At 46.2% G+C, this 20841-nt stretch overlaps 7 protein-coding genes across 7 annotated transcripts; 5 read left to right on the forward strand and 2 right to left on the reverse strand. All coding sequences in view use genetic code 12, as the record gives it.

Annotated features, from left to right (window-relative positions):
* Window positions 1-1572: 1572 nt before the first annotated feature.
* On the forward strand, window positions 1573-3009 carry LODBEIA_P03040 (uncharacterized protein; the record flags this gene model as incomplete). Its single annotated transcript, XM_066973106.1, has 1 exon — window positions 1573-3009. The coding sequence occupies one exon, from the start codon at window positions 1573-1575 to the stop codon at window positions 3007-3009; it is 1437 nt and encodes a 478-aa protein (XP_066827242.1).
* A 154-nt stretch (window positions 3010-3163) lies between these two features.
* Window positions 3164-4837, forward strand: LODBEIA_P03050 (uncharacterized protein; the record flags this gene model as incomplete). Its single annotated transcript, XM_066973117.1, has 1 exon — window positions 3164-4837. The coding sequence occupies one exon, from the start codon at window positions 3164-3166 to the stop codon at window positions 4835-4837; it is 1674 nt and encodes a 557-aa protein (XP_066827243.1).
* Window positions 4838-4898: 61 nt separating this feature from the next.
* Window positions 4899-5801, reverse strand: LODBEIA_P03060 (uncharacterized protein; the record flags this gene model as incomplete). The annotated part of the gene is made up of 1 exon (XM_066973128.1): window positions 4899-5801. The coding sequence occupies one exon, from the start codon at window positions 5799-5801 to the stop codon at window positions 4899-4901; it is 903 nt and encodes a 300-aa protein (XP_066827244.1).
* Window positions 5802-7445: 1644 nt separating this feature from the next.
* On the forward strand, window positions 7446-10589 carry LODBEIA_P03070 (uncharacterized protein; the record flags this gene model as incomplete). Its single annotated transcript, XM_066973139.1, has 1 exon — window positions 7446-10589. The coding sequence occupies one exon, from the start codon at window positions 7446-7448 to the stop codon at window positions 10587-10589; it is 3144 nt and encodes a 1047-aa protein (XP_066827245.1).
* A 127-nt stretch (window positions 10590-10716) lies between these two features.
* LODBEIA_P03080 (uncharacterized protein) lies at window positions 10717-14673 on the reverse strand (the record flags this gene model as incomplete). Its single annotated transcript, XM_066973150.1, has 1 exon — window positions 10717-14673. The coding sequence occupies one exon, from the start codon at window positions 14671-14673 to the stop codon at window positions 10717-10719; it is 3957 nt and encodes a 1318-aa protein (XP_066827246.1).
* Window positions 14674-15839: 1166 nt separating this feature from the next.
* On the forward strand, window positions 15840-17213 carry LODBEIA_P03090 (uncharacterized protein; the record flags this gene model as incomplete). The annotated part of the gene is made up of 1 exon (XM_066973161.1): window positions 15840-17213. The coding sequence occupies one exon, from the start codon at window positions 15840-15842 to the stop codon at window positions 17211-17213; it is 1374 nt and encodes a 457-aa protein (XP_066827247.1).
* Window positions 17214-17629: 416 nt separating this feature from the next.
* Window positions 17630-20470, forward strand: LODBEIA_P03100 (uncharacterized protein; the record flags this gene model as incomplete). Its single annotated transcript, XM_066973173.1, has 1 exon — window positions 17630-20470. One exon carries the CDS (start codon window positions 17630-17632, stop codon window positions 20468-20470), a length of 2841 nt encoding a protein of 946 aa, XP_066827248.1.
* Window positions 20471-20841: the final 371 nt, after the last annotated feature.

Here is a 20841-nt window from a genome sequence, read left to right on the forward strand (position 1 = left end):
TAAACAAAGAACTCACGACAGACTTGATAGCAACAAGGCTGGAGAGAGGAAAGGAACGCAGTGTCCTTGTCTGTTATAGAATTTGCAGACTGTGTGTATCAGCTTCCTCTGGGTTGAGCTACTTAGGCCAAAAGTCCCTGCCATAAACATTTATTGAGCTTGTTAACTTGTTTGCTATTAGACTGAAGTATAGCAATACAACAAGCTCGGGTGAGTGGTTTAGTGGTATAATACTTCTTTAGGGTAGGAGTGGTCCCGGGTTCGATTCCCGGCTCACCCCGAGATTTCATTTTTTTGCTCTTTTTTTGCCCTTTTTTGTTTTGTTTTCGTTTTACTGTTTGATCTTTTTTTTTATGCTTGCACGAGGGGATCCTATCGCACTTCTCAAGCATGGAGCAGAAATTGCCAAGTGACCACGATAGATACTTGAGAGATTGACTCGTGTGAGATAAGCTACATGCCATGTTAAAGCCGGTTGCTTTATATTGATCTGTCTCATGATACATGTTTATCAAGAAGTGCAAAATTCAAAAATTGTAAACTTTCTCTCGAGATTCTAGCCAATTACGAATGAAAATGGTCAAGTTTTTGTTTCAAACGAGTTCAAAGCGATGTCGATCTAGGATTAAACAAGTTTTGCAAGTTAGAAATAAATTTAATTTGCAGTCGTTTTTTTCATGTTCAAGTTGAGTCAAGTTAGGTCAAGTTAAGTCAAGTCAAGCTACCAATCGATTATAGAATCATGATTATTCACCACGGGGCAAAAGCATATGGAAATGACTCCGCAGTCCTCGCAAAATGGCTCTCAAATCTCGGAATAGCTTTCGCCACGGTCCGAGAAAAAAAGTGGGGGATGAGGGGGGTAGGAGGAATGGAAGGGCTGTCTGTTTGACTCATCGTATTAATGGAGTTAGCCGTATGACCGTAAACGGCTGTATGATCGCAGCGTAAGCCATCCTCAGCCTCCGTAAACACGGCAATCTGAAATCTCTTTTGCGTCTTAGGCCTTTTTTTTTAATTTTGCATTCGTGTCAACAGCACCTTGACACGAGTGTATTTCTCTAGACAGACGATGTGCTTCATGTGGTTGACAAGTTGCAGCTTTCGGAACGGTAACCGCCCCTAGCCGACGTTTATTTTCGTCTTTGCACGACAGATATTTGCGCCTTCGTGGCTGCAAAAAAAGCACCTATAAACCCGACGCACATGTCCTGCTCCCTTGCATCCAAACAACCAAACTAAACAAAAAAAAGATTCGCTTTGCTATTAATCATCAGGGAATAGGGCTTTTCGTCGCTTACATATAATCACTCCAGATCCGAGGGTATCAGAATCTCTCCGATTTCTAGAGTTTTTTTCTTCCACACGTCGACTAAGGAGATGGAGGGGGGACTGGGTGGTCGCAATGGGAGTGATGTATTCAAGCCACCTAATCACCAGCCTGATAATTTAATTTTCCCATCCCCAATGCATAATATATATAAATATCTCAAGATATCCTTTCGCAGGTATTTTGGCTAGATTGAATCAGATTAGATTAGATTCGATTCAAATCCAGCAATAATCACGACCATGTCTTTAGCAAGCTACTCCCCGAATACCACAGCTCACGAGGAGACACCAGAACACACTGATCTAGAAAAGGCACAAGATGAACCAAAAGCAAACAAGAAACAGGAAGGTGGTCTGTTGCACCACATGGATCAAGGTTACGCCTGGGTTGTTTGCGTATCTGTGATCTTGCTCTATATGTGCACCTGGGGAACAAACAGTTGCTTCAGCATCTATTTTGCAAACTATTTAACAACAGATTCATTTCCAGGTGCAACGAAAATGGACTATGCCTACATTGGAGGCATGGCATTTGGGATAGGCATGTCATTTTCCACGGCAATAACGGTGATCTTGGGGGTCATTGGCTTAAGAAGCACCTTGATTTTTGGCAACTGTCTCCAGTTTGCCGCACTAATGTTGGCGAGCTGGACAACTAAATTATGGCAGTTGTATCTTACTCAGGGCCTAATGCAAAGCTTTGGGTTGGCGTTCGTCGCGATCCCAGCAATGACTCTACTACCACAGTGGTTTAAAAGGAGACGAGTGTTGGCCACGGGGCTTGGTGCAGGAGGCGCGGGTCTCGGGGGTATTGTTTTCAATTTGGGAATGCAAAAAGTGGTCGATACCAAGGGGGTGTTTTGGGCATTGAGAGCTCAGAGTATCATTGCGTTTGGCTTGACCTGGATTGCAATCTTTCTAGTTAGAGACAATGCGAAAAGCCACGGCATCAAGTTTAATTTTTTCGAAGTCTCGTGTATGAAGTTTGCCGGGTTTTGGATGTTGATCCTCTTCACCATCACTTGTGTGTTTGGTTATGTGATTGTGTTGTACACTTTGGCTAATTTCACCACGAGCTTGGGGTACAGCGAACAGCAAGGTGCAATCGTGACAGCCATGATCCACGTTGGCTCACTCTTTGGCAGACCAGCTATTGGGTTCTTGGCTGACAAGTTTGGCGGTGCAACTGTTGGAGTGATTGCTTACTATGTCGCGGGGATATTTTGCTTAGGCATGTGGATCCCAGCTAGGAACTATGCAACCTGTATAATATTTGCCTTGATTCAAGGCGCTTTAATGGGCACAATCTATACTGTGATTGCGCCAATTGTGGCACGAATCTTTGGCATCAGGAAAATGAACGTTGCATTCGCCCAGGTTTTCACATTTATGGGCATCTCGGGTATTTTCGGACCGGTGATTGGAGTCAAGTTGACAAAGGGCAGCGGGGCCACGGTTTTCCCTTCGAGTTATAGAGACTGCTCGATATTCACTGGGGTAATGTTCATCACGTGCGCGACCATATTGTTGATTATCAGAGGCTACATAAAAGCAAGAGACCGGGAACTAGTGGCAAAAGGAGATGCTGCTACTGATATGGATCATGCAGAGAATCCTACTGTATCACCAGTACATGTCTTTGAGCTGATACTTGCCAGGGACGGCGAAAAGGCGTAGTATAAAAACTGTAAAATTGCAATAGAGATAGAGTGATAATTTCACCAGACACAGTCACAGCGCAAATGCGATTCCGTTCTGTTTTCTTTTCTTTTTTTTTAATGTATTTTGAGCTACGCGTGGTTTCGATAAGATCTCCTCTGGCAATCAAGAGATGAGCTCAAGCACAGAGCAGACCAAACCCATCAACCGGTTGGTTATATTATACGGAGAGCCAAAGTTCTATCATACCATCATCTTGCTCAAGGAAATCCGCGAACTCCCCAACAACTATGTCTCTGTCATTGAGGTAAACAACATTGAAAAAGTCTTGGAAGAGACCACGATCTCGTCGATCAATTTCGACTACTTGCACATCTGCATTGAGTTTGCCAAAGACCTGAATCCCAATTTGCAAAAAGTCAATGAGTTTTTGAGGGCTCATTCGGATATGCTCGCCAAAGTCCCTGATATTGGCTACCATATCCATTTCCAACCGGGCAAGGAATGGAGCCAGTACTCCCAGGAGGAGCTCGATGGCTATTTCGGATTCCTCAGGACGTTGAGGGATGTTGCCGGCGACAAAGTCACTCACTGTTCAATAGTCAACAAATACGACATGGACACCATGCACATCACCGACAAAGAAGGGCTCGAGAAGTTGGGACGCGAAATCCAGCTGGATATCCAGTATTGGAAAAACTTGAAATTCTTGGATTTCAGTGAGAGCAGCTTGCGATCTTTCCAAGGGATCAAGCTACCTGAGACTTTGGAAGTGTTGAACATTGGAGGTGGATACGCGCTAGACTCGCTCTTGGGGTTCACAATGCCCAGCAAATTGAAAACGTTGATTGCGGGCCAGGGAGCAATTGCGTTTCTCCGCGACGTCAAGTTCCCCAGCACGCTCGAGACGCTCGAGTTGCAAGATAACAAGATCTATTTCCTTGAAGATACAAACTTACCGGCGAGCTTGAAACATTTGGATGTGTCGCAAAACCGGTTGGAGGACATTTGGAACGTGGACTGGCCCAAGAACTTGGAATCGTTGAACCTTGGTATGAATCCGATCGAGAGCATGCGAGGCATGAAGTTGCCCGAGAGGTTGAAATATTTGGAAGTCTCGTGTATGCCGAGCGATTCGATGGCAGGCCTAAAGTTCCCGGACCTGCTTGAGGTTCTCAATTTGCTGTCGTCAATGACAAATGCCCGAGGGTTGAAAATCCCACCAAATGTAAAGACATTGGTGTTGTCGGGGAACTACATCAACAGTGTCAACCCATTGAAATTGCCCAACTCGGTGGAGATTCTTTACTTGAACAACAACAACATCAAGACTTTGAACAAGGTGCTGCTACCGCCAAAGCTTCAAGAACTATACCTTGGCGACAACCAGTTCACCACGCTCAAAAATGTCGTTTTCCCAGATACGCTCCAAGTGCTTGACTTGGAAAACAACCCGGAGTCCTCTTCTTACTCGAGCGACAAGCAGATCACCACTCTACGAGACATTGTTCTCCCTCCAAACTTGAAAACGTTGAAAATGGGCTACCACGGAATACGCATCATTGAAAACTATGAGTTCCCTGCCACACTTCGTCATCTCGGGTTAGCTTATAATGAACTCAAGTACGTTAGAAGTCTAAAATTCGGCAACCAGTTAAAGACGTTGGACTTGAGCGGCAACCCCGAATTGCTATCGCTTGATAATGTCATCATACCCACATCCGTCACCGAGCTCCGCGTGTCCCCTGGCTTGATTCCCAACTTGCCGGCGTCCGTCATTGAGCGAGCAAACAAAAACATTCTCTTGATCAAGAAAGCTCCCGAGATGGAGCATTTCGATGTTTAAAAAAAAAAAAGAATACGTATATATATGTATCTATATATATTTGCATGCATTATAGATTATCCTATTCATTTTCTTCTTCATCCGAGTCCAACCTGTCGTCGGCTTCTTTGCTCTCCAACATACGCTCGAGTTCAGCGTCTTCAGTGGCAGTGACAGCTTTTGGTGCCATAGACACCTTACAGAGGCCGCCACTTGCTTCTATGCTTTCAGTGATTTTTTCTATAGCTGATTCTAAAAGCGCGATACCTTGGTTCTTGTCCAAGGATTGCACGGTGAGGAAGTACAAGGGGGCAGCCACCAATTTGGCCTTGACTTGCATTTGCTCAGTTGAAACGGACTCGGCAGCTTTCAATGCGGTTTTGATGGCGTCGATGCCTTCATAAGTGAAACACTGGAGGTCAACGTCGGCTCTGATGTTGATTGCCTGCGGGGTCAATCTTCTTGAAATGTACAACTTCAACTCTTCCAAGATACCCGCAGAAGGAGCTTCAAGGCCGTCGAATATGGTGGGGTCGGTGATGGACAATTTGAAGGCATCGTAAGCATGGCCGTATTTTCTGCTCAACGGCCAGCACACGGTCTCGTACAAGTTCTCCAACGAAGCGTTGAACTTTTCAGCACAGTGTCTCAATATCGAATGCACAGCTTTGGACTTGTTATACCTTTCGTCACACTTGACTATATCTTCAGCTGAGACTCTTCTCTTGGACAAGTCAATGTAGCCTTTTTCCTTGTCGACTCTCAATACAACTGCAACTTCGTTTTTCCCCACTCTGATCAATTTCTGGATCGAACGTATACGTCTTCTGGACAACTCGGACAACAAGACCATTCCTTCGATGTTGTCGTACTCCAAGAGTTTGACGTAGGCTCCCATCTCGGCTATCTCTTGCACGTTGACCATGACGACTTCATCCACCTCGGGATACTTGTTCTCGTAGAATCTACAGTTTGTCGAACTCATCGTGACTGGTTTTGGTTTCTGTATAAGCTTTAGCAAGTAACAACCAACAGAACAGTCTGAAATTTTTTTCTTTTATGTTTTTTCGGTTTGAAAAATTTTGTATTTGTTGCAACTTTTTTTTTTCCTCTCTTTTGTTTCAAGTGACTCGTGGCTGTTGTCTTCTGATACGGACAGCGTTGTAAGATGGCAAACCTCTCTACCTTGGTCTTTGATCCGTGAAGATGCCCCCCATGGAGATGGCCCCATGGAGATGTCCCCGGCAGATTACGAAATGACCAAGCATTGGAGACCTCGGCTTACATATCGCGGACAAAAAGCGAGCTTGAACTTGTCCCAGAACTCTGTCGAGGACAAGCTTCTCCAGACCCTCGCTTAAAAGCTCAATTGTTGATTACCAGAGCCTACCCAGTTGGCCGAACTTACTGATGAGAGGCAAACAAAATGTGAAGTCAGGGATTTTGCAGCACTTTCCACCAAAGTCCCTCTGGGGGTCTCTCTCTCTCAAACTTCCTCCTTCGTCTCCAAAAAATCGCCACCTTCAATTTCTCGCCACGTCCGTCGTGCGGCAGCCAGAACAAACCAATAAAGGTAAGTGCTGGCTGTGAAAAAGCCCATCCACCAATCTCGGCCCTGGTCCCACTAGCGGGCGTCTCCAAGAGAAGGCCAAAGAAGGAAGCAGGTAGGGGGCCGGGGGCCGGGGGCCGGAGGGCGAGGCCTGCGGCGAGGCGAGACCGGGGTAGAGGAAGGGCCTCCTGCAGTGAACAGGCCCCCGTAGAACGTTGGGTGGTCTTGCACTTGCGAGACCAGTGTGGTAAGTACTCATACAAGAACTCATTTACATACACGTAGACACACTTTCTCCTGAAAATTGCAACAACAGAACGGGTTTCCAAAAGGACCCGCCCCCACGTCCCCTAGTCAGAGGCAAGCTCCAGCGGGGACTCCATGTAGCCTTTTCCCTCCCCCCGTCGAGATTGTTCACGAGATACGGAGCAGCAAAGAAAGAAGCGACGGGAGGTTGCTATACGGTTTTTTTCCCCTTCAGAGTAACCTGTCACTGTTTCTTTTTCCTCTTCACTACTTCGAACAGGAGTTTGGCTAGCTGGCTAGTCGACTAGCTAGTAGCTTAGATTCGACCCCGCGTGTACTTGCATTGAAGTGAAGCCATCCGGAGCCCCAGATCTTTGACTTGCCTAATTTGCAAATCTCTCACGCTGGCCCACACTGTGTCCGTCTTTAGCCTCTTTTTGCTGAAAAAAAAAGAGAGACCCCTGTTACTTGTTCTCACCTTGCTTCACGGCAACAATACATACGTTCGATCATTCGTTCACCATTTTCTACAGCCAGCTTGCGCTTGTCCAAGAGTAGTGACCACACACATTCATTGCCTTCCTCCTCCTCCCTATTGTTCCAATAGACTGCAACTTGCAGCCCAATCCGCTTATTTTGTGCTTCATTCGTTTTTCCCTTGTCTTCTTGCTTTGTCTTTTGCTGTTTGTTTTTTTAGATTTTTTTTGATTATTGATTGATTATTGATGTATTATGCCACTGGAGAATGTGATGCTACTCGAGGAAGATTCGGACCGGTTTAAATATCAACAGGTTTTCCACTACTACTATTCTTACTACTGCCGGGGCAAGACAATGATGATCTCGCTAACGGTTGTTGCCAACTTGATCCTTTTTTACAGCCTACATCTACTCAATGCCCGCGTGTGCGAGGCGTTTCCCTATTTGGCCCAGAGCAGAGGCAACTTTACCGCGCAAGAGATTCCGCAATCGAGATTGAAAGATTTGGTCGACAGCTGGGAAAACAAGGAGATTTTCAGCCAGTTGAAATTCTCGGAACAAGCATTTTTCGATAAGGAGCTGAACGTGGTGGGCACGTTGGAGTTTGCTCGATATAACCAGTATCAACGACAGCCCTACGTTGCCAATGGCTACATTGGCAGCAGGATCCCCAATTTGGGGCAAGGCTTCTCCTATGACCAGCTATCAAACTCCTCGGAATCCAGCAATGAGGACCTCTACAACGGCTGGCCGTTGTTTGATCGACGCTTTGCAGGCGCGTTCATTGCGGGATTCTATGACTTGCAAGAAAACACCACGGGCACAAATTTCCCCGATTTACTAGAAAATGGCTACGAAAGCGTCATTGCCGCAATTCCCCAATGGACAACATTGAAAATCCGCACCAGCAAAAACGGACAAAACTTTACCTTGGACCCATCGCTTGACATTGAGGAGATTGGAAACGTGTCAAACTATGTGCAGAACATGTCATTGTCAACAGGCATTGTCAGAACCCAATTTACATGGTTGAATGAGTTTGATGTAACCTATACGGTCTTGGCCCACAGAGTGGAGATCAACCTCGGCTTGGTTGACTTGACCATCCAGAGTCGCTCCAACGAAACAAGAGAATTGCAAGTCATTGACGAGATTGACTTTAACACTTCACAACGATGCGAGTTGAACCACGTGGGCCACGACAATGCGGGCATATTCATGGTGTTTGAACCGCTCAATGTAGACTATGTGCATGGAGCAGTATATTCCAAATTGGTTTCAGATGAGCAGATAATGCGAGAGTCGACATCTCACATAGCTCGACAAGCAACAAAATTCGAGCTAAATCCTCACGAGAATACCCATTTCTCCAAGATTGTGGGGATTGCATCGACCGATTTGCACCCAAAGACACTTGCCACCCCGAAAAATGTGAGAGAGTTTGCCCAAAACGTGGCTCACAAGTACGACTCTTTTCTGAAAATCATCGATTCGCACATTGAAGCATGGCGCCAGAGTTTGGGATCGGTGCCTCGAATATCTTTCCCCCTGGAGTCCCTTTTGGACTTGGGCACCCGAGCCTCGAGCTTCCACTTGTTGGCAAACACAAGACCAGAGGCACAGGGGTTGACGGGCGCAGTTGGTGTTGGTGGCTTGAGCTCCGATAGCTACGCCGGTATGGTGTTTTGGGACACAGACCTCTGGATGTTCAACGGTATTCTACCGTTGAATCCGGCACACGCAAAAAGTATCGTCAACTACCGAGTGCACACTCACAAGCAAGCACTAGAAAACGTTCCCCTGGGGTATGTGGGAGCCGTTTACCCTTGGACAAGTGGAAGATTTGGCAATTGCACCGCCACCGGGCCCTGTCTCAATTACGAATACCACATCAATCTGGCGGTGGCCATGGCCGCGTGGGAACTATACTTGAGTGGGTTTGCCAACGACACCTACTTGCGCAATGTCGCATATCCCTTGATCAAGGATGCAGCTACTTTTTATTCCGATTACCTTGTACGATACAATGACACTACCGACCAGTTCACCACACACAACCTCACTGACCCCGACGAATACGCAAACCACGTTGACAATGCAGCATACACCAACTCGGGCATCTCTTTGGTTATGCAATGGGCAATGACCATTGCCGAGCATCTCGGGGAGAGCTACCCCAGCAATTTCCCCGAAATATCCCAAAAAATCCACATTCCATCGGCCAACAACTCCCAGGATATCACCTTGGAATACTCAGGCATGAACTCGACCGTGGGCATCAAACAGGCCGACGTCATCATGATGACCTACCCTTTAGAGAACAATCTTATAGATGAAGAGCAGGGCTATATCAACATGGAGTTTTACTCGATGAAGCAAGTCAGCTACGGCCCCGCCATGACATACCCGATATTTTCCATTGTCGCGGCAAAATTGGCAAGCACTGGCTGTGCTTCTCAGTCATACTTACACAAGGCGATCCAACCTTATTTGAGAGGTCCCTTTGCTCAGTTTTCAGAACAAAACAATGACGATTTCAATACAAACAGAGGCACGCACCCGGCATTCCCGTTTTTGACTGCCCATGGAGGCTTTCTACAGGCAACGTTGCAAGGTCTTACAGGCTGGCGACACAAATTTGAAGTCGATTCCAATGGCGCAATTTCAAGATTTCTTCACCTCGATCCAATTGCTTTGCCGTGTCTAGACGGAGGTGTCCACTTTGATTTCCTACATTATGACAACCACACACTTTCCATGCGGATCAACGAGACTCATTTCTACATCAAAAACAACGGCAAAACTTTTGCAGGTGCAAATGGTTTCATAAATTTCGCTCTCGCGGAGCGTAACCCCGACCACGGCATGTATACCTTGCACGATGGAGAAGAACGGGCCTTTGCGCTATTCACTCCCGGAAAAAGCTTTGTCGATAGTATATCCGAATGTGGAGATGCAACGTTTTACAACATCACCGAAGGTGCATATGGCGTCGCGGCCATATCCATAAACGACGGAGACAACACCACCAGATGGCAAGTCAAGGACAACGACACCGTGGGCAAAGTCCTCGTCGACCTCCACTCGATCAAGAACGTCTCCAGCGTCACGTTCAACTGGGCAGATAGGCCGCCACGCCAGTTGAAGCTTTCGCAGTACGTAAAGTCCACCTTTACCAAAGCAACAGAATTTTTAGCGAGGGTCGATTTCGGAGTCAACATTTACAAAAACTACCGCTTCGCTAACCCCGAGGATAAACTCTACAACCAAAGCGAAGTATTCGACGTGGTTCACTCTACTGATGTCGTCATCAGCGAGCCGTTTTCAGAGGAGGAGCACAACCAAGTCATGGTCCCCGTGCGACACAACACCACGTCTTTCACCTTGGACCTCTCGTGCCGGTTCCTCTTGATTGAAGTGGAAGGTGTTCACGATAGCAGCAGCAGCAGCAGCAACGAAGATGGCGGTGCAAAACTAGCCGAAGTTGTATTTTATTAATTTTATAGAGTTTAGAAAAAAGAAAAGAAAAAGAAGAATACAGTACATCTATTTATTATTCGGTCACCAGAGTCCTGTAGTAAGTAATAGCTCCCTCGATGAGTTTTTTCTTTTAAAAAAAATAAAACTAGTACATTGCCTCAGCCATCGTGATGAGCCTCTTGAGACCAGTGTGCCAGTTGCCCAACTCATCGCCAAAGTTAGTCGCGACATCAATGTTGAGTACCTTGGCAGTCTCGAAATCCTTCAGCTCCAAGCTGGCGGACAATTTCTTCAACGCATCCAAGAGAGCCGACGACAATTCATCGTTGTTCAAGTGGTCAAACAATAAACCTAACCTCTGCTCCATGTCAGCGCCATGCCTAGCGTATTTCTCAGGGATGTTGGGCCTAATGGCCTCGACGACTTTGCTCAACGAAGTGTAAATAGGTAACGATTCCTGTGGTATATGTGTTCTATCGCCCTTGGGGTGCTTTGCAACAACTGGTGCCGGCGCGGGCGCTTGCGCAGGCGGTTGTTCCTTGACGGAAACGCGACCGGATGTAGCACCATTTGGAGGAGGAGGAGGAGGAGGAGCACCACCACCAACACCAAATGCAGGTCCAGTGAATGGCGGTGCCGGAAGGCCGCTAAATGTCGATTGCAGTGTGTTTGTGCTCATGCCGAATGCTTGCGGAGGCGGAGGCGCAGGCAACGAAGATGTAGGCCCAAATCCAGCATTGCTAGGAGGTGGCGCGTATGGGTTCTTTGGTGGCGCGGGAGTAGGAGTCGTCGGACGACTTGTAATCAGGTGTGCCGGGGGTGAAGCAAACGAGATTTTTTGAGGAATTTCTTCCGCGGTGGGTGCATATGGGTTCTTTTTGGCAACACGAGGTGATGGGTGCGCCGTTGGTGGGGCACTCGTCACTGGAGTTCCCTGCTGTAAACCAGTACTTAACGTAGGCGCATACTTTGAGCTTGGAGCTGGCTTTGGCGACGCTGCTGGAGCTGGTGCCAAGGAATTCTTCGACGCTGTGCGGCTCGCACTTCTAGGCGGAGGCGCAATACTGTTTGTAGAAATCGTCCTCTTTGGAGGTCCAAATGAAGCTTGACTGAGATTGGATTGGCTGGAGTAGGGCCAAGCGGAGGCCACAGCGGCAGAACCAGAACCAGCACCAAGACCGGCACCAGGTGCAAGTGAATTTACATTGGCGGCAGCAGCAACGGGAGTAGCAGCGGCAGCACGACGCGGAGCAGTCGTTTTGGCCTTGAAGTTGTCTGGCAAATCATTCCAACCACTGTCGTTGTTCGCCTTCAGAGCTGGTGGCGGTCCGACGCTTGCAGGGCCGCCCGGCGCGAGGCCCGGTGCCACTGGTGGTTGAGAAGGCACGGGTGAAGCCGCGCTGTAAATGTTGTTTGGAGTGTATGGGTTAGCGCGAGCATATGGGTTCGTCGTTCTAGGTGCAACGGCAGGAAGGGTAGATGGCTGAGCATAAACATTGGGAGCTTGTTGGGGCATAGGTGGCTGTGCGTTTGGCTGGAATGCAGGTCTTGCCTCTTGCACGGGAGCCACCGAAGGTTGGAACACATTTGGTGTCGGGGTTGCCATTGCACTAAATGACAGCCTGGCACTTTGCGGTTGTGCAGGGGTAACCAGGGCTCTTCTCAGGACAGCCAGCGGTCTTCTCTGAGACTTTGTTGTTTTTGCAGTTTGAGCAACAACGGGTTCCTTTCCAGAGGCTTTTGAAATTCTCTCTTTTTCAACGCCAACAAGTTCACCAGGCAACGATTGCAAAAGCTTGTCGGCCAAGTCAAATTGTCCCAATCCCGAGACGAGGTTGACAAACTCCAAAATAGCCTTTGCAGTAGGCTCTGCACTTGGACCCGAGATCACGCCATCTGATTTTGCATAGTGCCTGAAAATTTGCACTTTTTCCACAAAGTTTGTCAAGGCATGCAAACGAGCTTCAGAAGGAGACGAGATTTCCTTGTCCTCCGATTTCAACAAGTCGGCTTGATATTGTGACAATTCTTCTAACCAAAGTTTTGCAAGCTTGTTCAATGCACCACCAGCAATATAACAAGAAATGGCATCATATCTATTAGACTTGTCGCTTTCCAAGAGTCTGTCACCCAATTCAGATATTTTCTCGTTGTACTCGTTATTGTCGTTAGCAAAGGACGAGATACCGATCGCGATATCTTTCCAGTCTGCAACGTTGGCGTGCGCAACAAGATCAGTGACGTTATTGCCCGTGGCATTGTATATGATTCTGGCCAAGCTGCTTTCTTTCTCCTTTTTAAAATAAGCCTGTCTCACTTTCTCCTTGACAGCCTTGGTACCGTCCAAAGCTAAAATCAAAGCGTCCAACAACCTCTCTTGTTTTAAACAAGAGTCAACCGCATTGTCAATCTCGTTCCTCAAGACCAAATTGATTAGGTTCTTGTCGGTAGACTTGCTACTTGGTTCGAAAATCTTGAAATCTCCACTTGGAATGAATTCAGATGGTTCCTGCGATGTGCCATTGCCAAGGTGTGCAAAAAAGTCATCGTCGTTGTTTAGTTTGTCCATAGAATCAAAGTTGAACTCGAGAGCCGAGGCCGCATCAGTCTTGTCGTCCTTGTCGTCCTTGTCGTCCTTTTCAGCCTGTTCATCCTTGTCATCCTTGTCATCCTTGTCGTCCTTGTCGTCGATGGTGGTGGTGGAGGTGGTGCTATCATTCTGAAACAATCTGCTGCGTCCGCCCTTTGAAAACGAGTCCAAAACCTCCCAGTCAGACTTGTCATGAGCGTTTATTGCCTTTCCTTGCAAATGGTTCTCAATGATGGTTGAATATTCACCATTTTTCAAAAGATCAAACATCTTTTCCGACTGCTCATGGCCCTTGACGACGGCCTTGGTCACTGTCAACGTCGACTTGCCGTTCGAGTCCTTGGCGACAATCACCAATTTCGACCCGAAACCAAACGAGACGCTTACAGAGTTTTTAAGCCACGCGGGGGCCTGATGAGATTCAAAAATTGGCTGTTGAGTTTCCGTCACCGAAAGCTCGCTCCAAAACTCATTGTCGTCATGAGAAGCAGGCACTTTTGAAGCAATCGGCGGAGAGGTGTCTTGGATAGTTTGAACAACCACTTTCCCATCAAACGAAGCCGTGGCAAAAATATCGGGAGCAGAAGGAGCAAATCTAGTCTTGAATGCCCAGTTTGCAGTAGTGGGATACTCACCCAATTTCTTGCCTTCAATAGGATTCCACAAGATGGTGGCATTATCTTTGCCACTTGAGATCAATAGCTCGGGGTCCTGCTTACACCAATCCAAGGACAAGACACCCTTCTTGTGCCCTTCCAACACTTTTTCAGGGGCATTGGAGTTTCTCAAGTCCCAAGTTAAAAGCACGGGACAGGACTCGCTGTCGCTCGCGGTGATCAATTTCGTCGACTTTGTAGGGTGCCAGGCAACGTGGGAGAAGTTGGCTTTTCCAGAGGCACCACTATAGGACAAGTGCAACACTTCCTTTTTCGACTTCAAATCCCACACCGAGGTGTACCCGCTGTTGCCGGTGCTTGCAAATATGTGGCCAACAGAGTTGTTCCAGGCGACGCAGCTGATTTCATCCATGGGGGTCATGGCCTGGCCAGGAGTGTAGGGTTCGCCCAAGGTCTTGGTGTCCCAAATGAATATCTGCCCGTGGGAACCGCCACTGACAAGAATATGGTGCTGGATTGGGTTAAACTGCAAGGACTTGGCGGCTCCCGTGTGTTTATTCGACTTGTGAACAGATGCCTTGGCAAGATCCTTGGTCTTGATCAAAATCTCAGCGTCCCAAAACTCCACCGTGCCGTCTTCGAAAGCTCCAGCCAACAACCCTTTGCTTCTTCCTTCAAATGGCTTTGACCAGGTCAATGCATAAAACTTGTGTTCCACGGGTCCAGAAAATATCAGGCTCTTTGTTGGAGAGAAGATATCCCAAATCTCCAACTTCGCTGACGAGCTGAAATTTATGTCAACTGCTCCGGCAACGGTGCCCGTCGCCAACAATGGCAATGCATCCAGACTCCACGCAAAGGTCGACGTGCTGTTTATTTCACTTATCTTTACCATCCTCAAGGCAAGTTTGACCTATTTGTCTCCGTGCTTGTGTGTGTGTTGGCCTGAGTGGTAAAAATTTACTGGCGGAAAAACTGAAAAAAAAACAACAAAAAATCCAAACTTTAAATGGAATCAGTGTCCTCGCCGTAAGGAAGTATTGAGATTGTAAAACCCCGTTAGGTCTATTCCTCTAAGCTGTGGGGAGAGAGTTAAAGGCAAAGGCAACAACAAAAGTATCCAATTGTCCGTGTCGATCAATCTACGTGGTGGAGAGTACTTTTGGAAGTATACCAACTGTCACTATTTTGACCAACACATCGATTTTGTTGTTCGCTAACAACTCGCGCTACCAACTGCATCTTGCCAACCGGCAGTGTCGCGAAAAGAAAAATCAATTCTGCGACATTGGCCTGCGACAAACATGTTGCTCGCTAAGAAATTCGCGCTACCACCTGCCTCTTGCCAACACACAGTGTCGCAAAAAACAATTCTGCAACATTAGCCTGCGACAAACACGGGTCAGCGTCTTTTGCAGAGAGTCTCTAGTGGGTGGTGGGCTTCTATAGGCAAGAAACCCCCAGCCAAACACACACGCGTCGTGGAACCAAACAAAAGGGTGTCTGGTTTTAGTTTCATTGGGGGGTCCGTTACATCTTAAGGTAACTTTGCAATGTGAGGATCCTACTCTTTCGTAGTGGTATTACTTGCTGTATTTCCCAACAAATAACAAGGAAATGTGCCACCTGTACCGGAGAGTGCCAGAGACTTTTTTTTCCGTGGATTTTCTATGGACGTGTTTGGGCTTGACCATGAGAATGATTATGAGAACGACGATAGTGCTATTTCGGTGTTACACTAGCGCGTCTGAACTACTACCTCCAGTACTGCTACTACTGCTATTGCTACTATCACCACTGCTGGTTCATCCTGAACAACAGGTTACGTCCGAACAGGAAAAAAAAAATCACGACCCTTGACTGCTGCGTTAAACAACAATATTTTGGAAATTTTTTTTTTTTTCAAAGATTGTTGTTGAATATCCCATCGCCTCTGCCCCCCCTTATCTTCCACCAAGTCTCCGAGATCTCGCTAAATCTTCAAGACGAGGTTCCAGCTGGTTTCAAGAGCTTCACCTGCATATATATTTGTCTAGCATAAGTTCAAAAACCCAAGGTTATATGGTCAGCCACTCACAGAGACCTGCCGTCGGTCAGCTACGGAGGTCGCAATGGCAAGCTGCTGCAAAATACCTAGTTGATGGGGTCGCAAAACCTTCGTTCAAGGCGTTTTTGTATGCCTACCTTTATTTAATCTTGCCCAAAGTCATTGGGCGTTTAATCAGCGCCATCAGAAGAAAAAAATTCGATGCTTTTCTACCCCGTATCAAAAAGACCCTCATCAAAGCTCTACATCCGAAAAGATTCCCTGCTTTCGCTGCAAGCTTGGTGGCAGGGATCAACATATTGGAGCCCATTTTTTACAAGGTGTTGAAGAGGAGAAACGTTTTGAAAACACCCGCATCGAGATTGTTCTTGTCAACCTTGGTTTCAGCCTTGATTTCTGCAGCGTGCACGTTCCCTTTGTACCAAGACCATGTTGTTGGGCTTGGCAGACACAACTCGTTGGATTTGACTTTGTTGATTGCTACAAGAGCCATCGACACCGTCTTTTCGGCATCCTTGGCGACTGTCACTCCCGAGGGATTAGTCAAATATGGGGACGCGCTATTGTTTATCGCTAGTTGCACACCAATTATGTTTTGCTGGTTTTTCTACCCAGAGAGATTGCCCCCGCTGTACGGCAAGTGGATCACAGCGGCGGCAAACATGGACCCCGATTTCATCGAGGCCTTGAGATTGGTGAGGAATAAGGACTTGGTTTATGGAGAGCATGGTCCATACGAAGACTTTCTCGGTCCGTATTTTGAGAAATACGGGCAAGATCCGAAAAGAGGCAATACGGTCTTGCACCAACCAGTGGAGTGCGAAGCGGTTCACGCGTTTGTATCCAAAAGCTGCGAAGTCCATGCCTTGTGGCGTTTCTGGAGAGGATTCAAATTCGCAATAACGGTCTACCTTCCATTGAACTTGTTGATGCAGCTGTTCAAGCTGAATACCAAATTTTCCGAAAAGTTGTGGAGAGCTTTAAAGTCCTCGACAAGATCCTCGTGCTTTTTGGGAGCCTTTATTGGGTTCTACTGGTACGCAGTGTGCTTAGCAAGGACGAGGTTGTTTCCGAAATTGTTCCCCAACGTGCCCAAAGTCCGCTTTGACGATACCATTGCGCCCGCTGCCGGTGCACTCATGTGCGGATTCTCTGCCTTTATCGAAACGCCCCAGCGGAGAAAAGAGTTGGCTTTGTTTGTGGCTCCAAGAGGAGTGGGGACACTCGTTCCTACTGAACCCAGCACAAGGAACTTGAGGATAGAAAGTATTGTTTTTTCAATCGGATTGGCAGTGTTGGTGGCTTATTCAAGAAACAAAAGTTCCAGCGTGAGAGGTATCTTTGGCAAGGGTCTCAAGCAAGTGTTTCACATTCAAAGCTACAACTAAACTAACTTGAAACTAATTTAACAGGGCATAAAAAGACAATTTATTGTGGATAGAGATAGAATAGACATTAGAAATAGAGAGAAAAAGAATAGACACTAGAAACAGAAATAGACAGAAACTGACCAGATACGAGAATAGCATGGAAACCTTTTGTAAACTTCATTGTTTATCACCAGATGGAATTAAGCATCTTGAAACGACTTGTCACCTGTAGCTCTAGTTGCATAATCTCTGGGGATATCTTCGTATGCAAACACACTTTTCACTATCACGAACTTTCCAGTGAGAGACCTCTTGGTTCAACGGCGCATTAAAAAAAAAAAAAAAAACAAAGAAAACAAAACCAAATACTCGCAAAGAACAGAGTGGTTGTTGATAAGAGCAAAATTTTGATTTTTGCTGACAGTGGAAATGACATGCTGGATAATACCGAGTCTGAAGAGGAATTAGAGCATGTCGAATATGGGTTTGCTATTCCGGCAAAGGGAGCTTTCAAAAACTTTGCCAAACGGCATAATGAACTTGCAACTTTACTAAACCTCCCGCCCCAGGATGATTTTTTGCAACTTGTATACAAGACATTAATAACGCTATGCGACCCTTACACGCAGCCGGAGGAAACAGAAAAGTACATTTTGAGTGTTGGATGCATCTCAGATTTGCTAATTTCAATCCTGTATTCTTCCTATACGGAGCTGATATCGGAGGAGTTGGAGATTGATTCGATCAAGTTTGCAATATCAACCACTTTTTTCTACATTCTCCAAGCCGTGCACAAAGTATTGAATGCCGATGATGAAGTGAGTCTCAGGTTCGTTGATAATGGAGCCGACAATTGGAAACAGCATGTCAAGGGGTGGACACCAAGAGAGACCAACACCTTCAACTTGAACCTACTATATTCGATGGCTTGCGTTTTGATCATGTCGATCCAAAAACTCTTTACCCCGAAAACTGGAGACTATAACCTTGCACTTAATCCTTACTTACACTATTTCTTGAAGCTTTGGAAATGCCACACCAATATCATCTTGTTGGGCCTTGAGATTGATCGAAGAATCGAGTACCAAAATGGCGAGATGAATGAGGATGCGGAGACGCCTCCCATTGTTATTGCTACCTTGAAAGGATCCAGCTCAATAAGATACGTCCTCGCTTGGATGATCAACCAGAATCCGTCCCTGGCCACAGAGGGGGAACTTTCAGACGAAGAGAGTGGAGCTGTAGCTATAGCTGAAGATGAAGATGAAAATGAGGATGGGCAAGATTTGGAAAATGAACCGATTTTGAATTTTATCGAGCCTTTGGCAAGGAAAAAGACCAACGGAGGAGCAATACTGGTTGACATGAGATTGATTATTGTTGGGTTGCTTGTGCTATATTCGGGGACATCATTCGTTAGCGAATCTGAACAAGATGGTGATTCTAAATGCAAGCTGAGAAGACGACTTAACCGGGCAAAGCCTTTGGCAGAGATTGGAGATCTACTAGTCGATTTGGAGTACGACGACAGGTTTGACGAAGACATTAAATATATGTTGGAACTTGATATTGATGAGGATGAATCTGACTGCGAATGCACCTGCGCTTGTGAACATGAGCATGAACATGAACATGAAGATCAACACAAACAAAAACATCAGCACGACGGGGCTTCTACGTCTGACCAGAAAGAAGAAGAAGAAGAAGATGATGATGATAATGATGATGATGACGGAGAAATTCTAGAAGTCAACGGCGCGACAGCAAACCCTGATATCCAATTTGACGAGTTTGGACGTGATTGGAGAGATATCCCACGAGGCGAAAATGTGAAATTTAAACACTCCTTCTTGGACAAGTTCCATAAATATGAAAACTCACCAGATAAAAAGGACTCCGATGATTTTTTCACATCTTGGAAAGAGCTTCACGACGTGTTTGACTTTCTCTGCGTTACCAGCATTGAAGGTAACTCAGATGCCGAGCGAATGCTAGGGCAGACAGCAATCAATACCATCGCAAAAGCCGTCAAGGACTACAAGCACCTCGAAGATAAAAAAGAAAAGAAAGGCAAAAAGATTGTCGATGTGATTCCGGAGATTATCCACATCTACTGGGCAACCCCTGCACCAGAAGAATTTGTCAAGGCAGTCCAAGAAAACAACAACAAGTCCATCATTTCCATCTTTGACATTACCCATTTTGAACTCATGCTACACACAAACACGAACCTCGCCCGAGCGATGATGGATGAGATGCTAATGTGTGAAGGCCACAGAAGAATGCTTATATGGCACTTGACTCATGAAATAAATCTTTCAAATCTTCTTATTGATTATGTTTTCCAGCTTGCCGCAGGACTCCGAGGTAACGGCAGTACAAACAGCCCCTATGTGTTTTCACGACAAGGCGACAAAGTCATTCTCAGCGACGTTGAGTTGCTGATGTTGCTCCATGAGTTCTATACAAATGCCGCATTTTACTTGTCGGCGGACAAGGGGCTCGAAATCGATGGAGGGTACGAAGTTGTGTTGGCAGAGTCCATAGCAAAGAAGTTGATGTCTCTTCTTTGTCTCATGATTAATCAGTTGATCAAGCTCGGAATCATCAAGACCGAGGCGACCCTGGATCACATTTACGATTATAATGCCGAATTGCTGCTGCTTTTGATCCGCTGGATCGGTAAAGTGCCCGATGCTAGAATACTCTATTTCAAAATCAAGAGTGCAAATTACGAGCAATTGCAAGTTGAGACAGCAAAGGACTCCGAGGTGGCTGTAACTATGGACGATGAACGAGCCTTGTTTGCTAGCTTTCAAGATTTGACGGCGGAAGAAATCAGCGTTGACTTGGACTCAAACGTGCGACACAAGAACATTTTAAACAATTTTACAAAGCGAATGGAGTTTAACCTAATGGCAATACTCAGCAAGGACATGCCCGCAGACTTGAAATCGATACTGGAGGATTTCCATTTTTTCTTGGTCAATTTCAACTTGTTTGGGAAAATAGAACGATTTGTCGAGATTCTTTTCAGGCGATTCGAGGCGGTGGTTATCTCGGGTGACTTAAGAGATGTGGAGACTATTCTTGTTTCTGCCAAGGCTGCTAAAGTTGAAGAATCAAAGGACGGTAATGTGGCCAGTGAGGATGAGGGTGATGGTGATGTGTTTACTTGTGAGTTTTTGAATGGCAAAGGCAAGATTGAAGAAATCGTGGAGGAAACAAAACCAAAGCCAAGACTGAAATTAAGAAAGACCAAAATAAGCGAATAGACTTTTAATGAACGTTATGTTTGAACCTGTATGTGTAAATATAAATGTATAAATATATATACTCTCTCGTGGACTTTGGAAGCACCACCCCTACCCCCACATTTCGTTCCCCTTCCTTCCCCCACCAAATCCCAACGCGGAAATCGCAAACTGTAGAAAAAAAGATTCCGCTGGTAAGAAATTCAACGTGGTGAAGCGTGGAAATTACGTCGCGCTTGAGTCAGAGACCTTTCTAAACTTGCCCAAAGGCCGTGTTTCCAGCTTTTTGCTATACTTTAGCAAATGTTCAACAAAACGGCTGCTTCACAAGCATTGAAATCAACCCTCATGTCCGCTAAAAGATTCAATTCGTCAATCACTCCAGTATGTCG

The sequence above is a fragment of the Lodderomyces beijingensis genome, assembly GCF_963989305.1.
Source record: "Lodderomyces beijingensis strain CBS 14171 genome assembly, chromosome: 1".
Classification (NCBI taxonomy): Eukaryota; Fungi; Ascomycota; class Pichiomycetes; order Serinales; family Debaryomycetaceae; genus Lodderomyces; species Lodderomyces beijingensis.